General features: G+C 39.9%; 1 protein-coding gene across 1 annotated transcript in view; it reads left to right on the forward strand.

Annotated features, from left to right (window-relative positions):
• Window positions 1-25,569, forward strand: part of LOC122745802 (leucine-rich repeat-containing protein 14-like) — a 38,247-nt gene extending 12,678 nt beyond the window's left edge. The window contains exons 2-6 of the mRNA XM_043991257.1: window positions 4,658-4,771; window positions 7,929-7,990; window positions 15,014-15,421; window positions 21,067-21,693; window positions 25,002-25,569. Coding sequence (XP_043847192.1) covers window positions 4,658-4,771; window positions 7,929-7,990; window positions 15,014-15,421; window positions 21,067-21,693; window positions 25,002-25,569 — 1,779 coding nt within the window. The remainder of the gene's footprint in view (window positions 1-4,657; window positions 4,772-7,928; window positions 7,991-15,013; window positions 15,422-21,066; window positions 21,694-25,001) is intronic.
• The last annotated feature ends 313 nt before the right edge of the window (window positions 25,570-25,882 follow it).

The following is a 25,882-nucleotide window of genomic DNA, read 5'->3' on the forward strand; positions in this document are numbered from 1 at the left end:
ATGTTTAAGTAAACTCTTTATCATTTGACTTGAGAAATTCCAGACATCCTGGATCCTTAGTCTTGCCTCCTTCCTGCAAGATACTGACTTTAGCATGTCTTTGTTATTGTAGGTAGATAAAAGGCAGTGCTTTTGCCTCAATAAAGTGTCTCTCTCTGAGCATTAGAAAGAACCCGTGTTTTCTTTCCTTTCTAGTCTGCCCCTGCCCAATTATGGCATTCGTTGGCCGAGGTTTCAGGTTGTATATCTTGCTTTCTTGTATTCTTATTTCCGTGTTGGTTCTCATAAATAAACTCTTTTCCTTTAATTGAAGGAAGTTTTTAAATCTTTTCCTTATCAGGCTGGGAGAGGCAGTGGGAGAGGGAGAGACTCCCAACTGGTTCTTCCCATATTAAATTAAAAGCAATCAGATAGCCAGCTAGGAGTTCATAGATTAGGTCCCATGTAAAATAAGTTTTACATATTCATATCCCAATTAAATCACCAAAAACTATTTTACTGAATTAGAAAAATAACACAATTTATTTGGAAGAACAAAAAGTCAAGAACATCAAAGGAACTAATAAAAACAATGCAAAGGAAAGAGGTTTAGGAGTATCAGATCTTAACCAATATTACAAGGCAGAAATTAGCAAAATTATCTGATACTGGTTAAGTAATAGAAAGGTAGATTAATGTTCCACAAACAAAACTAAAGCAGCCAGGGGGTGGCTAGGTGACACAGTGGATAAAGCACTGGCCCTGGAGTCAGGAGTACCTGAGTTCAAATCCGGCCTCAGACACTTGACGCTTACTAGCTGTGTGATCCTGGGCAAGTCACTTAACCCCCATTGCCCTGCAAGAAAAAAAAAAAAAAAAACCTAAAGCAGCCAATGTTAGATAGAAAGCCAGGAAACTGGTGGGGGAAATTATATAATATTTCTCTCAAAGAAGTGTTATTTCTCAAATATATAGGGAACTGAACCATTATTTTTGTAAAAATGCATGCCAGTCCCCAATTGGTAAATGGTCTAAGGATAAAAAAGGACAGTTTTCAGAAAAAGAAATTACAAGTATAATCTCATAAAAAATTCTCTAAATATCAACTGCTTAGAGAAATGCAAATTTTAAATGATTGTATGATATAACATCATCTCAGGTTGCTGAAAATGACAAAAATGTAAAATGACAAAAGCAGGAAGTAATGTGGAAAAATTGGGACACTAATTTACTGTTAGTAGAGTTGTGAACTGTTCCAAACATTCTGAAGAACAATTTGGAACTATTCACAAAAAGCAATAAAACTATGGCTATCCTTTGACCAAGCAATGTCATTGCTAAGTTGGTATCACAAAGAGATTAAAGAGAAGAGTAAAGATCCTATGTGAACAAAAATATGTATAGATTCTTTGTGGGGACTAAGTATTAAAAATTATGGGGATGCTCATCAAGTGGGGAATGGCTGAACAAGATATAGTATATAATTGTGATAAGATCTTCTTACTGTTGTTATCCAATTGTTTCAATCATGTTCAGTCCTTTTTTACCCCATTTGGGGTTTTCTTGACAAAGATACTGGAGTGGTTTGCCATTTCCTTTTCCAACCCATGTAATGGAATAATATTGTGCTATAAGAGAAATGAGCATGATGGTTTCAGAAAAATATGTGGAGACTTATATGAAGTGATGCAAAGTGAAGTGAGCAGCACAAGGAAAACATCGTACATATTGTAAGGATGACCAAATGTGAAAGACTTAGCTACTCTGATGTAGATGATGATCCAAGAAATTCCAAAAGACTGAGGATGGAAAATGTCATTCACCTACAGAAAGAACTGATGAACTCTGAGTGCAGATTGAAGCATTTTTTTTAAACTTCCCTTATTTTTCTTGAGGTTTTTGCATTTTATATTCTTTTGCAAAATTCAAATATGGAAATGTGGTTTGCATGACTTCACATATATAATTGATAGCATATTGTTTCCCTTCCCAATGAATGTGTGGGGGAATATCAAGAAGAGGAGAATTTGAAACTTAAAATTTTCAAACTCATTACAATTTTTTACATGTAATTGGAAAATATTTAATGAAATAAATAAAAAATATTTTTGAAATTTTATTGCCTATCCTCTGTTGATTATTTCCAATTTATCCTGCACTTAGCTTATTTGTACAATGTTTCCCCCATTAACCCTACCACTGTGAGTTCCATAACAGCAAGGGTTGTCTTTTGCCTTTCTTTGTATCCCCATCCCATAGGAAGACATGCAGAAAATGTTTGACTGACTAGATCTGGATTCATAAAGCCTAGACCTTAGTTGGAGCTTTGTCTCTTTCTTATCATGTCATCTTGGATAAGTCAGGTAAATTCTCTAGACCTCAGTTTCTATCTTCTCTAAAACTGTGATGATGATACTTTTACTAACTAGCAGGTTTGTTTTGAGGAAAGTTCCTTACAAGCCAAAAGCATTATCTGTCTATCTAGTGTCCTAGCTATTTATCTTGCTATAGATAGATATAACAATGGAGAGTTAGTTAGAAACATAGAAATATGTCATTCTGAATAGGACAACCTCTTCCAGAAATCAGTTTGGATTTTGGGAGGAAATTTCACAACCAATTCAAAGCCACTGAACCAATGGTCCCACTAATGAATATGTATGCCAAGGAAGTAACTGACAGAATGAAATGTCTCATACACACCAGAATATTTATAGCAGTATTCATTGTAATAGGAAAAGGGGTGGAGGGAGTTAGGACCCATTCATTGTAGAATAGTCAAAGAAATCATGGGGAATAACTATAATGAGATATTATTGGGTGTTAAGTAATTATAGGCAGGAGGAATTCAGGGAAACATGGCAAGAAATATATGAATTGATAGGGAGAAAAAATGAGCAGAATTAGGAGAATATATAAAATGGCAGCACCAGGGTCTCCTGAAGTTTCTCTTCTTGGCAGATAACATGCCACATGCTGTCTGATGCTGCTGTTTTCTTGCTTACCTCCCCAAAGAAAAAGCCTCTATCTACAGGGACCTTGCCCAAAAAAAGGTCTTATACTCTCCCTTCCTCCAGATCAATGCACTTGGTTCAGAGGAACACACAGGAGACCCTGAGATCCTTGCTAATTGGTTGTCCACAAACTCTGCATCTCCCCCCAGGGGACTCCAGGCATGTAGAACATTCATTCCAAAGGTAGTTTGTCCCTCATCTACCTTCACTTTGGGACTAGCAAGCACCCACATAGCCAAACCCTTTAATTGCTGAAGAAAAAAGTCAACTACTGAGTACTTAATGTCAACTAATCAGCATAATAAAATAAAGACAGCTGTAATCTCTCTAGCATCTATGCCTAACAAGGGAGTTGGGCACAGGTGCTTTAGTGGAACAGCAGGATATAATAGCTGTAAATTAAATGGGCCCTGAGAAAGTCAACTCTGGAGTGTGTTTTTGTGTAATTCCCAGATACCCTAGTTAAGTGTATGTCCTAGCTGACATTTTATTGTCAAAATATTTCCTGAGAAGACTTCAGGTAAGTGGATGGTTGGAGGTGGCCTCAAGTACAAAGCTGGTAGAGTGTGAGTATTCAAGGGTAGCAAGGCAAAGTCTTAGGTAGAGGAGAGGACAGTAGAAGAGCTTTATTGCCTCCTTGATCCTTAGGCCCTTTACCTTGTTTCTCAGGAGTTTATCCCTTTATTCCAGCTACTTCACAGACACTATTGAACCTCTGCTGTGTGGGAAGCTCATGCTTTTGTTAGAAGGTGGGAAGAAGGAACAGAAATTAAGAGAGGCATTGAGAAGAAGAGGGAGGTTTTGACCTCATTGAATTCAATTAAGGTCATGTTACTAACTCAATATGATTTGGGCAAATCTTCCTCTTTGAACCTCGGTTTCTCTTTATGAAATATAAGAGTTAGAGTGGACAGTCTTTAGGTTGTTTTATAACTCTATAGCTCTTGAGGATCCTATGAAAAGGGAGTAGGGGGCTGTTAAGTTACCATTAGGACTTAGGCTCAGGCCCTTAAAAGGGTATGGTCCATGTGACTAGAAACAAGATATTTGGGGACAAAGGGGAATAAATTAGTGTTTGTTTTTTTTATTGTCATTTAGCCATTTTCAATTTTCTAACTTTTGCTGACCTCCTTTTTTGAGGGGTGGGGGAGCAGAAGAGACCAGGCCTGCAAAGCTCCAGACCCAGTGTTCTATGACTGTAACACCTAGCTGGCCTAGGATTGGATGGGAAGGGCTAAAAGGAAGTCAATCTTCTCTGACTTTTCCAGGACTTTCCCATTTCAAAGCTAATCATCACAGTGGCATACATTTATACATTGCTTAAATAGCACTACCCTCCTTCCCTCCCTCCCTCCTTCCCTCCCTCCCTCCTTCCCTCCCTCCCTCCTTCCCTCCCTCCCTCCTTCCCTCCCTCCTCCTTCCTTCCCTCCCTTCCTTCCTCCCTCCCTCCCTCCCTCCCTTCCTTCCTTCCTTCCTTCCTTCCCCAAAAGGCATTAACAGAGCTCCCTCTGGGAGAATCAGTCAATGTACAAACTACATACTGAATATAGCATAGTTATATATTTCTCCACCACCAAAGAAATACTTAAAGCAAAAGGTTCATAAGCAAAAGAATAAAAATATATTACAAGAATACATCAATACCCTTACCTTGTTCCCAAAAGGTAGAGGCAATTGTGAGCTGGCTAAAGAGATATTTCATTGAGCCTGTAGCCCTGCTAAGTCCACAGGACTCACAAGATCCAGAACTACTAGAGAGCCAGGCAGGGATCTTTCAGGTTCAGGATCCTATTTAGCTAATTTGCTTTGAGGTACAGTGTAGTTGTAGAAATTATCCTCTAAGGGGGAGTTCAAATCACCTGGGGAGCCCAGAATCTCCCCAACTCTTAAGGCACTTGTCAAGACTGGCAAAGTTCATCTCTTCATATCAATGGTTATAGTTATAGAATAATATTCAATGGAGAAACACAATGGCAGAATGAGTCATCAAGAGACTCAGGCTCACCCAGGTGAGTGCATGTTCTGTCATGTGCTTTTGGCTGCCATTGCTGCTTGCAGGTTGAGGAAAGGGGAGGATCAGGGAAAGAGATTGGGTGACTCAGGAAGAGAAACAAACTCCTTTCCTCCTCCTTTTCTTCCCTGTCTTAGAAGTCTAAAGAACAGAATACTACAGTAATGCTAATGTGGCTTTTCTACAACTCTTAAAGCCCACTGTATGGGTTATGCTACTTTCCAACAAGAGGTATAACCAGCATGTACTGGGCTATGCATGCTGGGCTCCAGCCTGCATCAAACAACACTGTCACACTTATTATACTTTATTTCTTCTGATTCATTCTTCTTTTTTATAGGATTGTAGTTAGTGTGTTTACCAATGTTCTGGTTCTGGTTTTGCCACTACATTCTTTCAGAAAGGTCTGTCAAGACTCCTTTGTATTCTTCAGACTTAATTGCATTGTATAATGGCAATCTATTAATATCCTACAATCTACTTGACCATCATCTTCTACAATCCCTGGATATCTTCAGTTTTTCCGATCTTACATATAATTCTTCTGGTAAAGTGTGTAGTCAAGGCTCTTAATTTTTTGTAAAAAAAGAATATTCCCATGTGTGCAACAGAACAAGAAAAAAAGGATTGTATGTGAAATTGTAAACCACCCCACAACCCCAGAATATTTTTATTATGTAATAAAATCCAAACATTACTTTCTATACTGTTCTGATCTTTTAAACTTCTTTCTCTTCTTTAAATTTTTTTTAATGTTTTGATCCCACATTCTTTTTGGCATTGGTATTACTAAGACACCCACTGCCTTCCTAAGGAAAAAAATCCGAAAGAAAAAAGCAACATAACAGCAACAACAAAAAAATCAAGCAAAACAAACTCACACCATGGCTATGTCCAAAAACTTATTTCTCCTTTTGCACTTTGAGTATATCCCTTTTCTCAGCAGTGGGGGAGTATGTTTCATCATAGGTTCTATGCAGACAGTTGCCCTTTGAGTTTACCAGAGTTCCTAAATACCTTTCAAAGGTGTTTGTGTTGACAATGTTTTTTATGCTTGTATAAATTGTTCTCTTGGATATGTTTGTCACTCTTAAATCAATTCATTTGATCCAGGATTCTGTGCAATTGTCTTGTGCATCCTTTTTTACTATTTGGTAATAATCCATATACTACATATATTCATAAACTACAGTTTGTGCTGCCACTACCCAACTGATGGGTACTACCTACTACACTATAGTTTCTAGTTTTGTTAATTCTTCCATCAGGATCTGGAAGTTTGGTTTACTTGCCTCTATTCTATACCCAGTACAATTCTCCCTCTAAACCTTAACAATATCATGCTTTGTGTCACTGAGTTTATTTTTACATCACACTCTGCCTATTTGATACTTCCTTCCACAAGTGAGATTCATCTGTGTCCACTATTGCCCAACTCTTCCATGTGTTTATATTCTTCTTGTGCATTCCCTTACAAGAAATTGCAAATGCCAATCCTTTCTCCTTTCTACATGAGTGTACTATACTCCTTTTGTCCTTCCTGACCTTTTCCCTCTTAAAACTCTCAGAAAGAATCATTCTACCCCAACTTTTCCTTCTTTTTTCTGTTCACTACAGGCTTTGAACACTTAGAGGTTCAAGAGAGACACTTGTTTCTAATTCTCCTATTAGAATGTTAGCACTACATATCATAAAACTCCTTTCAATTGCTAAAATAAATTCTTATTTTCTGGTTTTCTTGACTCTTGTGTTGGTATTTCAATGTGCCATCATTGAGTTAATGAGGTCATGTTGATGCCAAACAGTAACACTATTTCAGCACAGTTACTGACTTTCTATGAATCATAAGAGGAAATTGTTAAAAAGAATGAATGTACCATGTTACTACAAAATAGAGATAAGGCAATAGACAAATGCCATTCCAACTCTTTGAGCTTCCTACCTGGACTTCAGCCTCACTTAGAAGGACAAGAAATATAATTCAACTGCACATTTGTCTTCTGCCTTTGAGGAAAGGGGGGCAGAAGACAATTTCATCTTGCCAAGTATGCTGCCTGGTTTCTAGCTTCCATCTTTGGAGTTAGGAGTGAAAACACTATTCCACATTGTCAGATAACCTGGCTGGACTCCAGGTTTGTAGGGGAAGAAGTTAAGCAGAATTCCATTATATAGGGCATCATGTTTAGTCTCTAACCTCAATGTTGAAGAAAAGAAATAACATTACCTCATATATTAATCTACTGTTTGTGATGTATGGGAAAGAAAATCCCATTCCATCAAGACAGGTCTCCTGCCTCACTTAAAACAACATGCCATTCAACACCAGAATCCTCCCTTCCAGGAAAGAGAAAAAAAAAGCCATTCCATCAAGTCTCTAACCTTGTCTTCTGCTCTGGAGGAAAGGGAATTACACTATTTTTTTTCACTTACAACAACCTGTTTCCTCACCTCAACTTCCTAAAGTACTGAGAAAACTCCATGCCCTGAGGACAAACTCCTTTGGAAAATGAAAACCTACTTGAATTCATTCCAGTCATTCTGAATCTGGCTGTCATTATTCAAACTCTGCCCCCCCCCCATGCTCTATCTTATTCCATTCCCCTCAACCTAACCACCCTCCACAAACTCCCACTCTGAAACTACCCACACCTTCCAATGTGCTCTCTGGAATGCCTCTTCCACAGGCAACAAACTTGTTTTCATTTTAAAATCTTTTGCTTTCCTATTTCTTCCTTATTCTGACTTTTTTCTGAACTCTGGTTCCTTCCTTGTGATGCAGCCTCCCTGGTCACCCCTTCCACCAGCACTGGCTGTAATTTCTTTCTGACTAATTGGGGGGGGAGGTTAGAATATTCCTTGATCCCTATTGCTACTACCAGGTTCTCCTTCAACCACAATGAATCGGTAACCACTTCTCCCTTAAGGTTCTCTCAGTCTATATCGACTTCCCAATCAAAATGCTGGTATCCGCATCTACAGGCTTCAAGTACTCTTTCTTTCTTCAATGAATTGAATGCCTAGTTCATAGCCTTTTTCCTTTTCCTCAACCCCTATCCTCAAATGAGGAGACTTCCACATACCTATTGATACTGAACATCCTACCCTCAGAGTTATTCAACTTACTTATTTTGTGTGACCTTCTCTTCCACTTTACCCTAAGTACAAACAAGGATGGTCATACCCTGATTCTGCCATCACCCACAATTACACACTTTCATGTCCATGAACTCTGAAATGGCCTTGTTTGATCACAATTGATTGTTCACTCCACCCCCCCTTCCCTCTCTCTGGATCTCTGTCTCTGTCTGTCTGTCTCTGTGTGTGTCTCTCTGTCTCTCCCTTGCAATATCAAATCCTGCTCTTACATAACCATTGTAAATGAATTAATATAATTGTTATGCACTTTGGAAGGTTTATCCCCAGATTTTTGTTTTATATTTATTTGGTAGGAGATTTCCCTTTCCGTTACTGCTTCTGGTATTTTGTATTTATTATATAGAAATGCTATTGAATTTTATGGATTCATTTTGTAGGCTGCAATTTTGCCGAAGCTCTTAACTGTATCAATGAGCATCTTTACTGATTCCCTGGGATTTTCCAAGTAAACAATCATATCATCAGCAAAGGAATACTTTTATCTCCTCTTTACATATCCTTCTTCCTTTAATTCCTTTCTCTTAGGTTATGGCTATTGCTAGCATTTCTAGAACTATAGCAAGTAATCATTTGGAAAGGGAGCATCCTTACTTCACACTTAAATTTATTGAAAAAGGTTCTTGTATGCCTCCTCTCACATGATGTTGCTTTTGGTTTTAGATAGATGCTTCTTGTGTTATTAAAAAAGAAAAGAATCCCTCAAGACTCATATTTTGTAGTGTTTTTGGCATTAAAAAAAAACTGTTGGGGGGGGGGCAGCTAGATGGCGAAGTGATTAAAGCGCTGGCCCTGGATTCAGGAATACCTGAGTTCAAATCCAGCCTCAGACACTTAACACTTACTAGCTGTGTGACCCTGGGCAAGTCACTTAACCCCCATTGCCCCGCAAAAAAAAAAAATTAAAAAAAAAACTGTTGTAATTTGGCAGAAGCCTTTTTTGGAACTATTCATAAGATCATGTGATTTTTGAATATTTTTGTCTTTAATAAGGTTGATTATTTTTTTTAATGTTGAACCATCCTTGCATTCCTGGTATAAATCCCATTTGGTCATAATGAATGAGTTATTGGATATATAGCTGTAGTCTGTTTGACAACTTTATCTTGTTTCTAAAAGAAGAAAAGGTTACTGATTTATTCTGGTTGAAAGATGTAAGAAACAGGTAAACTGAGGCAGGACTCCCAGTCTGGTACAAAGCAATAACAATTTAGATGCTTTAGTATTAATTTAATAAACAATTAATTGAATATTGGAATAACAACTTTCTACTTTGTCTACCCTGATGATAGAAATATATACACCAAACCTAAGAATGAAACAGAATATTCAGGGTCCCAGAAAAGCTTGCTCCTCAATTAATAAAGTCTCACAAATCACAGTAGGTTTAGACACAATTGTCATCAATATCAAATTGTCATTGCAATAAATTAGCTTACAAATAAGATAGAAGACCTTCTAAAATCACACAAGTGTTAATTGAAAATGCATATGATATATCTTGTTTTGAGAAACAGCTTAAATTTTTTCCTGATATTAAAAGGAATATTCACCAAATTTTAGTGAAATAAAATACTTTCAAAATGACAAATATCTCTCTTATTCAATCCTCAAAGCCAAAAAGGAATCTTTAAGATTGGAATTTGTCAATGTTAAATTGGGGAAAGTTAACTTTACCCCCCACCCCCATCCAAATGAGTTTGCAGTAGGGAGAAATTTCAGCTTTTTCTAAACCAAAAAGGAAATACCCAATTAATTTAGCCTTATTATAATAAGATTTTTTTTTAACCAGGACCTTTTAAAATACTCTCATCATCTCTCTTTTTTATGTTTCAAATTACAGTACTCCAAAATATTACAACACAAAGTAAGTGAGGCTGATAGAATAACCTAACAGTTTTCAGCCAGGCTAGGTCTTCTTTCTCTAGATATTATTTTCCTGTCTTTCAAAATGAGGAGCTGTTCTAAGCTTATGGTTTCTAAGCCCTATCCTCCTTTAAATCCCAAGCTGCATTTCACAAAGAAATCACATAAAATGTCCATATCTTTACCTCTCTTCCTGATTTTTAAAAATATATCACTAGAAGTAAAATAATTACATGACCATGTAAACATTATGTATGGGCCTATGTATGTAAAAATATGTATGGGCCTAAAATTCTAGCTGTGATGTCTAAAATCTAATGAGTGGTCGCCTTAAATTAGAAAACCTATAGCACCAATCTTCGGGCATTAAGTATTTATTAAATTATATTAGGGGTTAGAAAAGAGAAACATGTGGATAAAGTATCCCTATTCTGCCTGTCCCTGCTGCCTCTCTGCCTCCAAGCCCAAGTCCAGACACAAAAAGACCAAGATCCTCCCCCTTCTTCCAGAAGCCCCCTATCAAACAGGAAGCCGGGCCATCTTCTCACACAGTTCTAAGCTAACTGGCTGGTAGCTTTGATTGACACAACTAACAGGCGGTAACTTCAGAGGCTAAGTCACATGTGGATGCCAAGTCACATGCTTTCTCCTCATGGTGGAGATTCCCTGTAATATCTTTCTCAGCATGTTGGTGGCGCTCTAATTCTTACAATTAGCAGGCAGATGATGAACCTAAGCATCAATGTGCCTAATTGTTTTGCATATTGAGTAACTAACTACACATTCAGACTGAAAACAGTAAAGTCTTACAAACTTGCATTGTGCTTATATCTTCTAGTTGCAATAAGAAATAAAAGTTTACCAGGAGACACACATGTAAGAGTTTTCACATAACTTTCACTCCTTTTGTTTGTTTGTTGCTCCACAACTCACACAAGCCTTTTCTCTTTTTGTGAGCCAAGAAAGGGTTAAGTTAAGTGTTGTTACTGCCAGGTTTTAAAGTGACAGTAGTACCACCCCACCTTCTTTTCTCTCAAAAGTTTCCAAACTGTTTGCTCTTAAATCTTCTGTTCACACTGTTGGTGAAAACAGATTATGGACTTTGTTTTCTATCCTTCACTCCTCTCATTCTTACATACTTGAACTTTCTTGCTTTCCCTTCAGTATAAATCTCTTTTAAAACTGTACAATCTGTTACTTTCTTGTTCTGATCTGACAGTTCTCTCACATTTTCTATTTACTTAAATCATTTAAAACTAGCAAAATGGCAGTTAAACCAATATATTACTAAAACCTTATTTTTCCAAAGTTAGACCTAGGGGATTCTCTTCTTCCATCTGTCTATTACAAAATTTAGGTGTTCCCTAGGAACTTTTTGAACAATTTTGGAAATTAAAGAATCGTATACTTACTGTTCTTGTGGTCCTACAGCTCAACCTTGTAGGATTTGCAAGGTCAACAACCTAGCTTCTCACAATGTTTACCTAAGGCTATGAATGCATAGCATAAAGTTTACATTCCAATGCCTAATTCAAACTCTGAGTAATGTACAATGCAGACATCCTGCATTCTCCCCCAACTTCCCAGTGTAAGGAGGGTTTTAAAAGATCCCCCAAGTTTGTTAAGCCCTGTACAGGCCACCAATCTGTAAGGGCCACATTTAATATGGGAAGAGTTAATTGAGAGGCTATCTGCAATATTGGGACTCAGAAAACAACGGGGGACCTCTGGGTCCCCAGCCTCCTCTCTCCCACACTGCTCCCTCCCCAGCTGTTTCTCCCAAACTGGTAAGAAATGAGATTAAAAAGCCTTTTTTCAGAAAACAAAACAAAAAAACAAACAGGGTTTATTGATATGGAACAAATATGTAGAAATAAGGACAAAGAAAAGCAGGACCTGTAAACTCACCCACCAGACTCTCTATCCCCCTGCTGGTCAGTGTTCAACTCTCTCACCTGCCACCATTAACTCTTCTCTCTCTTTCCCTTATTGTCTCATCCTCTAGTCTCCTCCCTACCCCCCCCCATAAAAAAAAAAAAAACAAAACCCTTCTCTCACAGGAAACCTGGGCAGACCACCCACATACCCCAAGCTAATTCGTTGGCACCCCTAGGAGTGGTACCCAAGGCTGGCTGGGGCACAGGGTTTTCTGTGCATACCCTGACTGGGTGGAGGGAGGGGGGGGGGCCTGCAGAGAAGTCATGGAGAATGAGGATTGAGAAAAGGTCATTGGATTTAGCAATTAAGATATCATTGGTAACTTTAGAGAGAGCAATTTCAGTGGAATGATAAGGTCAAGAAGCAGAAGGTGTTTTCAAGGAGTTTAGCTACAAAAGGTCAAAATAGATATAGGACAGAAGTTAGCATAGATGAAAAGATTTAATGAGAGTTTTTCAGGATAGGGCTGAGTGGGATGGGAAGTACACCCACTGACCCCTGTAATAGAGACTCGAGGAGAAAGGAGGCCAAAGCAGTGATTTTATTTCTTTCGAAAGAAAGGTGTACCACACTCACTGGGACAACCAGGAGGTGTGACACACCGGGATTAGAAATCAAGCAGTTTTTATACTTTATACAGACATCTAATTTGAGCAAAATGCGGTAATTGGGTTCAGCAATAAATCTTTTTCCTGGGATGTTCAGCGATAAGTCCCTCTCTCCTGGGTCAGAGTGCCCCAACCTCAGGGGTTCAGCCATAGGTTATTTTGCAAAATTTCATATTTCAGCAACAATTTATCATATCTACATAATGTCTCGGTGCAGACCCTATGAAGCAATTTTTAAGTTAATATGCCGATATTTAGAAAGGGGGATAGTAGCTTCCCGTTATTGCCTCTCTCTAGAGAAAAAACAGAGAGAGAGAAATAGGGGGCTTTAAGGGACTTTAAGACTTTGAGATCAGATCACTAGGCCGAAGGGGGGGGCACTTTCCATCTCAGTGGAGGGTCATATCCATATGTCCCTCTCAGGGCTGATGGGACAAATTTGTAGGCAGTAGAAAATGAGCCAGTAGTGAGGGAGATATTGAAAAAAAAGTGGAAGACTAAGGATGGTGCATAAGGGGAAACCTATTGAAGGAGATGGGAAGGAATGGGATCACTTGAACAAGTAGAGGGGTTAACCTTGGTAAGGTCAAGACTACTTCATTGTATTAAACAAGAGTAAAGGAAGAGAAAGTAGCAGAAGGCACCTGAGTGATAGATGAGGAAGAGGGGAGAAAAGGGAGTTCATATTGAATGGCATCAATTTATTTCTGTGAAATATGAGGCAAGATTCTCAGCTAAAATAGTAGGTGGAAGGAGAATCATGGGAGGTTTGAAGAAAAATTAAAGTTTTTGAAAAGTAGCTAGGAAGTATGGGATTATAAGTTAATAAGACAGGTATAGTAGAGTTGCCTACCAGCAGTGAAGACCTAGTTCAGGTTATGTAACATAGATTTGTAGTAGACTCAGCAGAGTTGCAAAATTTTCTTCACCATCATTCCGCAGCACATGTGTAAGCAAGATGAGGAATGGTGGAAGTGATCCAAGGCAAGCTGGTGTTGCCAGTGACATTCTGGAAAGATAGATTAAGGCATGTTTTCTCTGAGCAAAACAATATTTTACTAACCCAGGGCTTTGATAAAGCCCATTCAGATTCAAATGGAGTTACTTGACTATGCCTTAAACCCAAATCACTCTGGCTCTCACTGATTGGCCAATAATAAATCCCAGCTTCAGTTGGTCATTGTTTGAGTTTTGATGGCTCAGAGTAAGCATAAATAACAATTGTTTCTGTTCTGGCTAGAAATCCTGAGGATCTTCCTCTCCCAGATTGATTTTTTTTTTAAGTAGGTAAAAGAGGCCATTTTTTTTTTAACTCATTTCTCTCCTAGCCTTATTCACTGAATTCACTTTGGACAAACTGAGACCTTAGACATTATCTTAAAAAGAGCAATGTCTCCCACTGCATTCAGGGCCATCTACAGTATTCCTAATCTATGTCTTACCACTGGAACCAAATAGCTCTGAAAGAGAGAGCGAGACTGGTAACTTTGTGCAGCCCTCCCTCACTTAAACCCAATTCACTTGCAAGTAAAGACATCACCCTCCTGATGTCATTGGTTCTCTTCAAGAATGAAGAACAAACAACAACAACAATAAATTCTGGTAACAGAGCTTCCATTTTTAGTAGGGTAATCTTAGACTCTGCCTTTCCTTCCTTCTCTAAGGAAACCAACCAAGCATTGTCTATAGATTGTTTGTTCAGCTTTTACAATGTTACTTCACCCTTCCCTCTGCCACTCTTTTAGAACCTCTTAGACTATCACCACAGATAACTTAAAAGGCTTTTCTCCAGATTCCACATTTACCACAGAACTGCTATCTGTCCTTCAAAGCCTAAATAAAACTCCAACTACTCCAGAATACCTTGAGTATTCTCTTCTTATTCCCTTAACTCTCTACTTGGTAAGAATTTTCTTCCATAGAGCTAAAAGGACAATTTTCTTTTCACACTTTAATGTACTTACACCCTATAACTATTAAGAGGCATCCTCTCCATTTGTCAGACTAGGATCTCCTTGAGCATAGGAGTTATATTTTTGGTAGACTATGTGACTTCATTCAGCATGGACAACCAGTAATTGATCAGGTGAAAGAATTAATGTTGGAAGTTGAGAGTGGTGCAGATATAGGTGCCTGTTCAATAAGAAGGAGAAATAGAAGAGCCTTGAAGTTCAGAATCCATGGGGCACATGGCTAGAACAGGTCAATTGCAGATAAACAGCAGCAGCAACAATGAAAGGGGAAAGACAGAGCCCAGCATTAGCTCAGAGCATCATTACACATGGTGTTCTCTCCAAAAATGGCTTGTCAACTAAATACTGATGACTATTAGAAAAACAGATGCTGTGGTTGCATGGAGCGGGATGAATGGTACTGGGAGGGTAGGCTTGAGCTGGTAAACCCCTAAGACTCATTCATAGCTTTCTGACCTTTCCCTTTCACAGGTATTGTCAATTCTGTGTTTGGGTCCCAGGTCTCCTGACCCCAGCTATGTACTCCCTGACCTTCCTAAGTGCTCAGCAACTGGTCCAAGATGAGGATGCCATTTGTGAAGACTTGGCATGTATACCCTGGGTCGTGTATGATATCCTGTTCAGGGTGGCTTTCAAAGGCAATAAGAAAAAACTGCTTTGTGAGCTGGTGAAGACGTGGCCTTACTCACAACTTAAGTTCCAGAAGCTGATGCAGACATGTGGGTGCTGTTCCCAGACTCCTTCTAGGAAGTGTCCAGAATGTCAGTGGCCTCTCACGTATGATGACTTGAACAAAAATAAAATTGGTGCCATCCTCTTGGGAGTGTTGAGCTATATAAGGAAAGTAGTCAACGATGGTTCATGGCAGCTCCCACACAGGTTTGTCATTCAGGTACATGGGAAGATTTTACCCCACTCTGGGAAGTAGACTCTGCTGTATTCATTTCAGCTGACATTTGCTAACCATCTACTTTATGCAAGGTGTAATTCTTTAAAGAGGAATTCCTAAGGACCCCAAACCCCTATCCCCTTCCCAAAACCCCTACCCCATTTTCTCCATGACACTAGGGTGGTGATTCAAAGTGTTAACCTGGAAATTAAGGAAACAATCAATATAGGAGAAATAAGGTCTTTAATCAGGGCAGAGGAACTATAACTCCTGGTATAGCAAAGCTCTGGAAGCTAGGAATACCCAAAGATGGGAACAGAGGACCGGGTTTCTATGGGGTAACAGAACAAAAAGGGAATCAAAAAATTGCCACAGAGTGATGTACAACTACTTAATGTAAATGAACCTTTAACAAAAGAAACAATAGGACTGCTCCTAAATTAAGTATAGGAGCTACTAACTCTAAATAGAAACTACTTAATGTAGGTGGACTCTTTTTACATAATAACAAAGTCCAGGGATTAAGGTGGGGAAACTTTGGAAGGGGATAAATTGCTTGGGGGAAGGTCCATAAATCCATCAAGAGTCTGGAAATGACAAAGATTGGTTAAGCCCCAGGCAATTCATTTGTCTGGGCATGAGGGGACTGGGTGGTGAGTCAGTTCTCAGTAAATTTTGTAGTTTTCAAAAGTGAGATGGATACAGCACATATTCAGATTACTTAATACAAAACAATCTCAAAATGGGGAGAATAGTAACAGCTGCAGGGGGATGGAAAAAGAACAGAAGCAAGAAATAATGAGTATGGGGCAGCTAGGTGGCCCAGTGGATAAAATACAGGTCCTGCAGTCAGTAGGATCTGAATTCAAATTTGTCCTCAGACACTTGACACTGGCTGTGTGATCATGGGCAAGTCACTTAACCCCGACTGCCTCACAAAAAGAGAAAGAGGGAGGGAGGGAGGGATGGAGGAAGGTGGGGGGGGGAGAGAGAGAGAGAGAGAGAGAGAGAGAGAAGTAGAACTTTGAGCACCTAACTTCACTAAGGTAAAATTAACTGAACTGCCAGAACACTAAATTACAAAAGAATATTAGTGTGCTTCTTTCAAAGTTGGACAAATTTAACACAAAGACAAGCAAAAAGGAAAATATAGAATTAAACAAGTTTCTGGAGAAATGAACTAAAAACATATTGTATCATCTTAGTGGCTAGAAATGGTATATTCTTTTTAGACTTAGAAAAAAAGCTAGCAGTGATGAGATAAAAAGTGAAGAGGGAGTATATTTTCAGTATGGGGACCAGTTCTGGAAAGGCTCAGTTCAGAAGGGAGGAAATAGCTGCTAGTGGGCCAGGTTGACTGGCATAGTTTATGTCCATGAGATGAATACAAAAAAAGGACTAGGAAAAAAAAAGAGTTAAATTGTAGAGGACTCAAATCTCAGGCTAGGGATTTTGTATCTTGGACTAGAAGAAATGGGGAGCCCCTGAAGATTGACTGGGGAAGTGATAACAGATTTAGGTTTAATAAAGGTAGATTTGGAGATAGTGTGGAGTTTGGATTGGAGTGAGGAGAGTCTGGAAGCAGGGAGATATTCTGAAGCTATTCAAACAGTCCTATTAGCTGGAACTAAGATAGGGATTGTGTAATGGAAAAAAGGGAGACAAAAAAAGAGAAATGTGCTCAAAGAATTGAGAAGACAAGAAACTGGCTACAGAGCATAAGGGAAGAGAAAAGTGTCAAGGATACACTGAGATTGTGGTCCTGAAAGACCAAAGGGCAACCATTTAGAGATGGCTGCCAGTCAGTTGGTAATAAGCATTTAAGATACCAGATACAGATTTGGCCTTAGAACCAGCCAGAAAGTCCTGGTTCTGATATCACTAATACTCAATCCGATACCACTGACTGGGCAAGTCACTTAAGCTGTCAATGTTCCAGGCAACTCTCTCACAGGAATTTGCAGAGAAGGTGGTGAGATGCATAGGTAGGGGGAGTTTCCCATATTGAATACATATTGAATTCCCTACATTAATTATTTGACCAGTCTGGTGCCTTTCCTTACCATTTACTACACTTGACACTGGAGATAAAAAATACCAAAGAAAAATAATCTCCACCATCAGAAAGCTTACATTTTGTTTAAAAAAAAAAGACAACATGTATATTTAAGTATATGCAGAGTTAACAGTTTTTTCCTTCAGGGTGGGAATAAAGCTATCACTGAGGGGTAAAAGGGAAGACCTCATGTATGAGTCAGTATTTTTTCCAGGTGGATAAGCAGACAAATAGTGTTACAAGAAATAAAAATCAGGGCAGCTAGGTGGCACAGTGGATTGAGTACCAACTCTGGAGTCAGGAGGACTTGAGTTCAAATCTAGCCTCAGACACTTGACACTTACTAGCTGTGTGACCCTGGGCAAATCACTCAACGCCAATTGCCTCACCCCACCCCACCCCACCCCACCCCCCAAAAAAAAAGAAAGAAAGAAGAAATAAAAATCATTCCCATGCAGGAATCTTTCAAGGATTAACAATCATTCCCATGCAGGAGTGAAGGCCCAGTTCAAATGAAATCAAAATCTGCAGAGCTCTCATTTTCTAATTTTCTTCTGGTGATTGTTCTTTAAATTTATAATGTTGTAGTCATGGTCTCAGTTTCTTGACTCTACTTACTCCACTTTGCTTGAGTTCAAATTAAGTCTTTGCTTGTCTATCTCTATTATATTTTTTACATTATAGTAATATTCCATTGCATTTATGTGCCACAGATTGTCATTCTCCAAGCGATGGACACATACTTGGTTTCCAGTTCTTTGCTATCACAGAGAATGCCACTATAAACAGTTGGGTTAGAGTTCCACTGGGGATTTCCTTTTCATGATCTCTTTGGGATATGTGGATAGATACTACATATGTATAGTAGCACCTCAAGATCAAAAGAACAGAGTATTTAAGCCAATGTTGAACAACTCTTTCCAGGGGAAAAAATGCACATGTGACATGTTCTTAAGTTTATTTTTTGTATTTTCTCCATCACTATCTAAAGACAAGATAATCAACAAAACCATAAATGAAACCCTGATTTGAAGCAATTACCAATTTCTGAGGTGTATATGCTCTTGTTGTAATTTTACCAATTGGTTCTGCGGAGCCAGTTTAAGGTGACTTCACCATACTCAAGGTTTAGGATTTACCAGGTGAAGGGAGAAATGGAATGATGGGAGATTTCGATGAGTAATTGAACTTTCAGAATTCATGATCATGAAAGTCGAACACCGAGGTGGTGGCAAAGTTATGGTTGTTGATAACCTCTAAGTGTAGTTAAGGTGGAATGACAGAAAATAATGGGAGCTGAAAAGACTGAGATCATCAACAATTCCTATAATATGAAGGCAGGAATTGGAGTGAGAAGAATGCCTACTGGTCAGGAGATACATCTGGGATCTCAGCTAGGTGATTAGTTTCAATAGTGTGAATCTCCAAGGAGCAGTGGTTTCTAAGTGATAAGAGGAGAAGGAGCAAGGAATCTTATGACTTCCCCCACCAAGACATAGTCATGAGTTATGAGAGGAGACAGTAGTAGTCAATCCAAGGCCAGGAATGCAATGGAATCTAGAGGGAGCCACATCTCAATGCATGCCAGAAATTGAAGAAGCTAAAGGAAGAGTTGGAAAAAGGAAAGGAAGCCTGTTACTTATGGAAAAGGTGTTCTAGAAGGGCCAGTGAAGAAGTGTTTGCATAAGGAGTGGTATATTTTGCAAGGGAGTTGGAACTGAGGGAGTAGGCAGCCAGGTTTGCAGAGAGGGTTTTCTTCTTTGGGGCTTCAGTATAACTGGGATGAGTAGAGTAAGAGGCAATGAGAGTATGTCGATCATTAGGGAATGATTCCAGAGAGGGTATCGGTGGATGGGAAGAGATCTACTGAAACAGCCAGTTAGAAGTTTCAAGATCTGGTCCAGTCATTAATTTCCTGACTTTATGGCAAGCAGTGTGGCTCTGCCCTGGGAGACTTTTAGAAGTCAACTTAAGGAGGACAGCTAGGTGGCACAGTGGATTAAGAATGGGCCCTGGATTCAGGAGGACCTAAATTCAAATCCGACCTCAGACACTTGACACTTACTAGCTGTGTGACCCTGGGGTCACTTAACCCTCGTTGCCCGCCCCAGCCCCCCCCAAAAAAAATACCTGGAGGAATTATCAGGGGTGGAAAAAAAAAGATGAGTAGTGTTATGGCCCTGGGGATAGCCCAAGGCAGTAAGGGCTGGGGTCTTTGACTATCAGAAAGCCTGACATAGAAGCCAGATTAGGGCAGAGTACGTGTGTGTGTGTGTGTGTGTGTTTTCATTACTGCCTGAATGGGGTCCTGTGTTGGACTGGGATGAGATTGGGTAGTTTAGGAGGAAAGCATGCACATTTCACCATTCTTGAAGGGAGTAAGGGCTGAACCTAGGATATCACAGACCTGGAGAACTCTGGGATGAGCTAAGTCCCACAATCAATGCTTGTTGCCAACTTCTTTGCCACCAATGTTCTCAGGGATTTGCCTAGAGCACTGAAAGATTGTATAATGGGGAAAATGGGGTACAGGTTGGGGTTAGGGGTTGGGGTTCTTAGGAATTCCTCTTTAAAGAATTACACCCTCTTGCACACAAAACTAGTTAGAATAAGGTGATAGTTTATTTAGGGGCAAGGGAAGGGAACAGTGGGGAGGGAAGGGAAACCATGAAAGAAATCCTTGGACTTCTCATGGGGAGATAGGCACAAAGCACATGGCTCAGAGGTACCAAATCTCCTCGAACAGGAGGCTGGTAGGTACTTTTATAGAAGACTGATGGGGGGAGGGGTCACCATTTGACTGTGGAAAGTTCCTTTAGTGAGGGAGGACCATCCCCCACTGGTGGTAGCTGGGGGAATTGGGTGAGGAGTGGAGGACCATCCCCCACTGGTAGTAACTAGAGGAATTGGGTGAGGGGTGGCTATGGATCCCTCTTCAGGACAGAAAGGCCACAGCCACACCCAAATTTATCTCCCCAGGGTAAGGGAGACCAGAATGAAGGGTAGGAATCCGAAGCTAGTTCAGTCCGATTTGGTTCAGCTTATCTCTCTAGGCATTATCTGTCCTCTGGTTTAGTTTCTCAAGGAGAAGCTTCCTTGATGTGCCCCAGAGAACTTCTGGGGTGCTCTGCACCCCATGACAATTGTGACTTTTCCAGTCTATATGTGTGAGAGGCCAACCTTGAAACCTGTTCTTTCCACGATGTGACAGATACCCAAAGAGAGGCATGCAGAGCTGTGATTGTTTTTCAGTTGATGTTAGATTCTGGGGCATCCATCTCCATTGTGGGGGTGAATAAGACTATGGTTAGGAAAGACCCATTCTGTCCAAAAGAGTATATAGAACCAGTGACTAATGGGGTAAAACAAAAAGGTCTTCCCGGTCACTTAACCAGCTTTGACATTCCTGACTGCAACCCAGTTGATTCTTCTGCTTGGTGACTTCTTAATAGAAGGAGATGCAAGGAACAGGGCATTTTGAACTTAACTGGCTTTTCCTGTCATGAAGATAAGCAAAATTCAATGAGCATTCTGGGGCCAGGTTATAACTTTTTTTTTTCTTTTTTGTCCTTGATGCAGGAGTTTACGACAGCTGGATATGACAGGATTAGTTAGTAAAAAATTTAGTTGGAATTTAAAACTCATGAGGCTGTGGGCCAACTCAGTAAGCCGAGCCCAAATCCACAACTTCTCACATCAGGAGACAAATGATTCACAAAGCCAGGCATGGAGCCAGACGGCAGAAGCATTTCCAGTCACAAGTTTCCCAATGGAAGCATACATAGATATCCTGGTAGATCTCCAAGTGAGCCCTTGCTCTCTTCAGATTCTAAAAGAAGCTCTCCAGAATAATGCCAACAGCCCTCTCCACCTGACCTGCCGAGATTTCTACACTTCCCTCATCTTTGTTCAGGATAATATAGAATTCCTGGCTCTTCTGAACCCTCTGGCACTCCGAAGAGTGGACCTAAGTAATAGCATTATAGTTTTGATGGATATCTGGTATATTATGTCTCTGATCACAACCTTCCAAAACTTGCAGAGCTTGAAACTGCCTAGTTTTAATGAGAATGAGCAATGGGAGCCACAGTCTAGTCAAAACTTCGCCATTAACCATCTTGCTAAAGAGCTGAGCAAATTGAGACACCTCAGGGAGATTACTTTAAGTAACATTTGTCTTTCAAATCAAGTGAAGAATCTGCTTAGGTAAGTGGGGTTGGGAGATGACCCCAGGGCCGTAGGACATTGTTTTGTTTCTCTTTTCATCTCCCCTCCAACAATTACACTTATCTGTTTTGCCATCTTTGCCATCCTGATAGAGGAGAGGTAGAACTGACAGATGATCTGCTTTGACTCTACTTCTCTTCTCTCTTTCCCTCTAAGATTGGACTTTTTTCTTAACTATTTATCCTCTCATGGCAAGCCAATCTCCATTATTTGGAGTTGGATTTCTTCATGACCAGTCCATATTAGTTTAATATTTTTTTTGTAGTTTTCTTTTGTAGTTTAATATTTTTTTTCACTCAACTCTGTTTCTATGCATGTTCAACCCTCCTTTGACTAATTCAGATGAAAGTAAGGTTCAAGTGATGTCAGGTTCCCCAGCCCCATCCTCCATGTTTGTAGAGACTTTTTCTCTTGAACCCAGAATATATGCCCTTGATGTGGGGGGTGGGTTTAATTGATCACATTGATCAAGAGGTGTCCCAAAGAATTACAAGACTCAGGGACTCAGTTTCCCAAGTTTTATTGAAATACTGTGCTGACTACAGGGAGACCACCAGGAGGTGTCTCAAATAGGGGAAAGAATAGTTATATTTATAGTGAGAAAAAGTAGGTTAACTCCTCATTATCTTTAGTCTCTTCCTTGTGGGACGTTCATGGGATGTCTTATCCTAATTCAGACTTCCTGAAGTCCTAAGACAACCCATGAGGCAGGTACCTTTTTCCCTGGAGGTGTGTTTTGGGGGTTTACACATCATAAAGTGAACCTAAGGACATATTTGGCCCTTTCTATGCATGTTCCTAAAGACATGCTTAAACTTGTCAGACCCAGAGGGTATCCGTGATATCTCGTTATTTAATGTAATGGGGGAAGTGGGGTACAGGTTGGGGTAGGGGTTGGGGTTCTTAGGAATTCCTCTTTAAAGAATTACACCCTCTTGCACACAAAAGTAGTTAGAATAAGGTGGTAGTTTATTTAGGGGCAAGGGAAGGGTGGGGGAAGGGAAACCATGACAGAAATCCTTGGACTTCTCATGGGGAGATAGGCACAAAGCACATCCTCAGAGGTACCAAATCTCCTCGAACAGGAGGCTGGTAGGTACTTTTATAGAAGACTGATGGGGGGAGGGGTCACCATTTGACTGTGGAAAATTCCTTTAGTGAGGGAGGACCATCCCCCACTGGTGGTAGCTGGGGGAATGGGGTAAGGAGTGGAGGACCATCCCCCACTGGTAGTGACTAGAGGAATTGGGTGAGGGGTGGCTATGGATCCCTCTTCAGGACAGAAAGGCCACAGCCACACCCAAATTTATCTCCCCAGGGTAAGGGAGACCAGAATGAAGGGTAGGAATCCGAAGCTAGCTCAGTCCGATTTGGTTCAGCTTATCTCTCTAGGCATTATCTGTCCTCTGGTTTAGTTTCTCAAGGAGAAGCTTCCTTGATGTGCCCCAGAGAACTTCTGGGGTGCTCTGCACCCCCATGACATTAAGATCTGGTTTCTAGGTTTCCTGTCATCTAGGAATATTAATGGCTATTAATGGTTAATGGTTCCTAGTTACTGTCTAAGCTTCTGTTGATGGTGAGGGTTGATAGGGACAAACCCTTTGTGTTACTGTAAGAACACAAGCCTTGGTTTCTCTGTTAACCCTTTTAGGTACTATTGATAGGTTTTATCTGTTAACCCTTTTAGCCTCCTCCATCACTCTGAAGGGCATATCAGGTAGGTTAGCCTGCCACAATACTTTAAGAGGCCCTGTAGTCTCCTCTTCTGGCCTCTTCCATGTTCATCTGATTAAACTTCACATCTTCTTGACACTTTAGGCACATCAGTATGGGCTTAATGAACTTATGGAACCTCTCTGATCAACATTGCTAGGTTTCTGACCACATGGATCAGTTAGGCCTTTTTATGGAAGATCCTTCCATTAGCCTCTACAGCCACTACTTTGATATTTTTTTTTGGCAAGGCAATTGGAGTTAAGTGACTTGCCCAGGGTCACACAGCTAGTAAATGTTAAGTAAGTGTCTGAGGTAGTATTTGAACTCAGGTCCTCCTGAATCCAGGGCTGGTGCTCTATCCACTGCGCCACCTAGCTGCCCCACTACTTTGATATTTTAATAAGTTATCCATGCTGCCATCATAGTCTTAGCTGATGATGTTGGACAGATCAGAACCCTGGGACATTAGCTCTTCCCAAAAGTCAGATTAAGTGGATTTCAGCAATCCACATAAGAACCTCCCATTTGTTTTTATGTGAGATGAAAATATTAAATTGGATGAGAGTTTGCTTCTGATTCTAATATTTCTAGAGTGACATGCCCCATGTCTCCAGGACACTCTCAAACCTTCCTCATGTGATGAGTAAAACTATATGTATGGTCACCTTATTTCTGTCCCAAGTTTGGGGAAAAGTATCTGGGGTTCCTAATATAGTTGTTACTTATAAATTAGAAGCATTGGCAACAGTTTGGGGCATTAAGCATTTATTAAAGCATACCAAGTATTAGTAAAAAGAGAATACCTGGGTCAGAAAGTAAAGAAAAGGCCTATCTAGCCTAGAGCTGCAGTCTGGCCTGATTCTTCCTCCAAGTCCTCCACCACCAGCCTGTTCCTGAGACAAACTCAGAGTAACTGCATGTGGAAGCTTTTTATGGGTCCAGAGGAGAGGCAGTCCTTACACACTGCCTCAAGCTAATTGGCTAGCATCAACCAAATCCATTGGTACACTGGACTTGAGGGTGGTCCCGTGTTGAGGTCAGAGTACACACCCTCCTGAGGGCCAGGCCTTCAGGTAGGTGTGATTCCAATCAAGTTAACTCCAAGTGAGTCAATTAGCAAAATCAATCAATCCAATCAATCTTAATCCAATCAATGGGGGGGGGGGAAGAGGAAGGGCTTTGGGCATTCCTAAAACCCTATTATTTTCTCACATTAAGCTTTCAGGGTTGAATTTTTTTCATTTCTTCAAAAGAACCTTCCCAGAGTCTACACATAGGCCTACTCTGGTTATCCTAAAAGGTTCATTTTGGTGGTCACTGAATAAATGTTTTGCTTTAATTTTTTTTAAAGCCTGCAGTATTAGCTAGTTTCCTCATTGTTCTCTTTTGTTTCTGTTCTGTACCCTTACCTTAGTCAACATCTAAATCTCCCATCTCCATGGCAAATGTGCCAAACACAGGTGGAAGTCTAGAAGCTGAAGTCATTCTATAAGCAGGGATGGAAGTGGAGGTAGAAGTATCTCTCTGGATTTTGCTAAATAATATATTTTTATTTTTTATTTTACTTCCAGTGGTCTGCAGTGCTCCCTGAAGAGCCTTCAACTTTCTTACTGCTCTCTGACAAACCAAGACATAGCCTACTTAGCCAGAAGTCACCATAGCACCCATCTCATAAAGCTGGATCTTGAAGGGAACAACATAAGCACAAAACTAGACTCCTTCTTGGAACTTCTAAAGTCAGTCTCAAACTCCCTGAAGTGGCTCAGTATGGCAAAGTGTGGGTTGAAGGACACTGACTTTTATATCATTTTGACCCAGCTACATTCCTGTAGCAGGCTCTCCTATCTTTGTCTGTATGGCAACCCACTATCTAGCAGGAGTATGTTCGGTTTCCTGGGGCCATGCCAGCACAAGCTTCTCAACCTGAAGGTAATATCAGTTCCAATCTTCCTGGATTGTTGCCAAAACCTGCCCCAAAATGGTCCTCTTCCTGAGTTATTACAGCCTTACATTGATGATGACAGGTTTTCCTCTGCCCTGAAGCAAATGAAGGAGATACAAATCATAATAGGACAGTCTGCCACTATACATCCTTCTGAGCTTACCTTTGACACAGTTGACTTTTTTGACCTGCAGTAATGAGTTGACCACCATAAATGAAGAGAATCTCATACTTCCAAGATGATAATGGTGATAGTTCAATTACTCATTAAGATAATTTTTAATACAATTTTAACCACAAAAGATAATCAAACATACAAAATAAGGAATAAATTTCATCTAAAACTCAGCATTTTACAAAGGAGAATGACAAGAACTAGCAGACAACTAAGAAACAAATGTTTAATTACTATTTTATCTCAAGTTTAAGACAATGTATATCCAATCATTCTTCTGATCATTTTATGTAAAAACCCATTATATCTTTTGGTGTTTTATCATTTTAAATAAA

This window comes from Dromiciops gliroides, chromosome 1 (assembly GCF_019393635.1).
Source record: "Dromiciops gliroides isolate mDroGli1 chromosome 1, mDroGli1.pri, whole genome shotgun sequence".
Taxonomy (NCBI): Eukaryota; Metazoa; Chordata; class Mammalia; order Microbiotheria; family Microbiotheriidae; genus Dromiciops; species Dromiciops gliroides.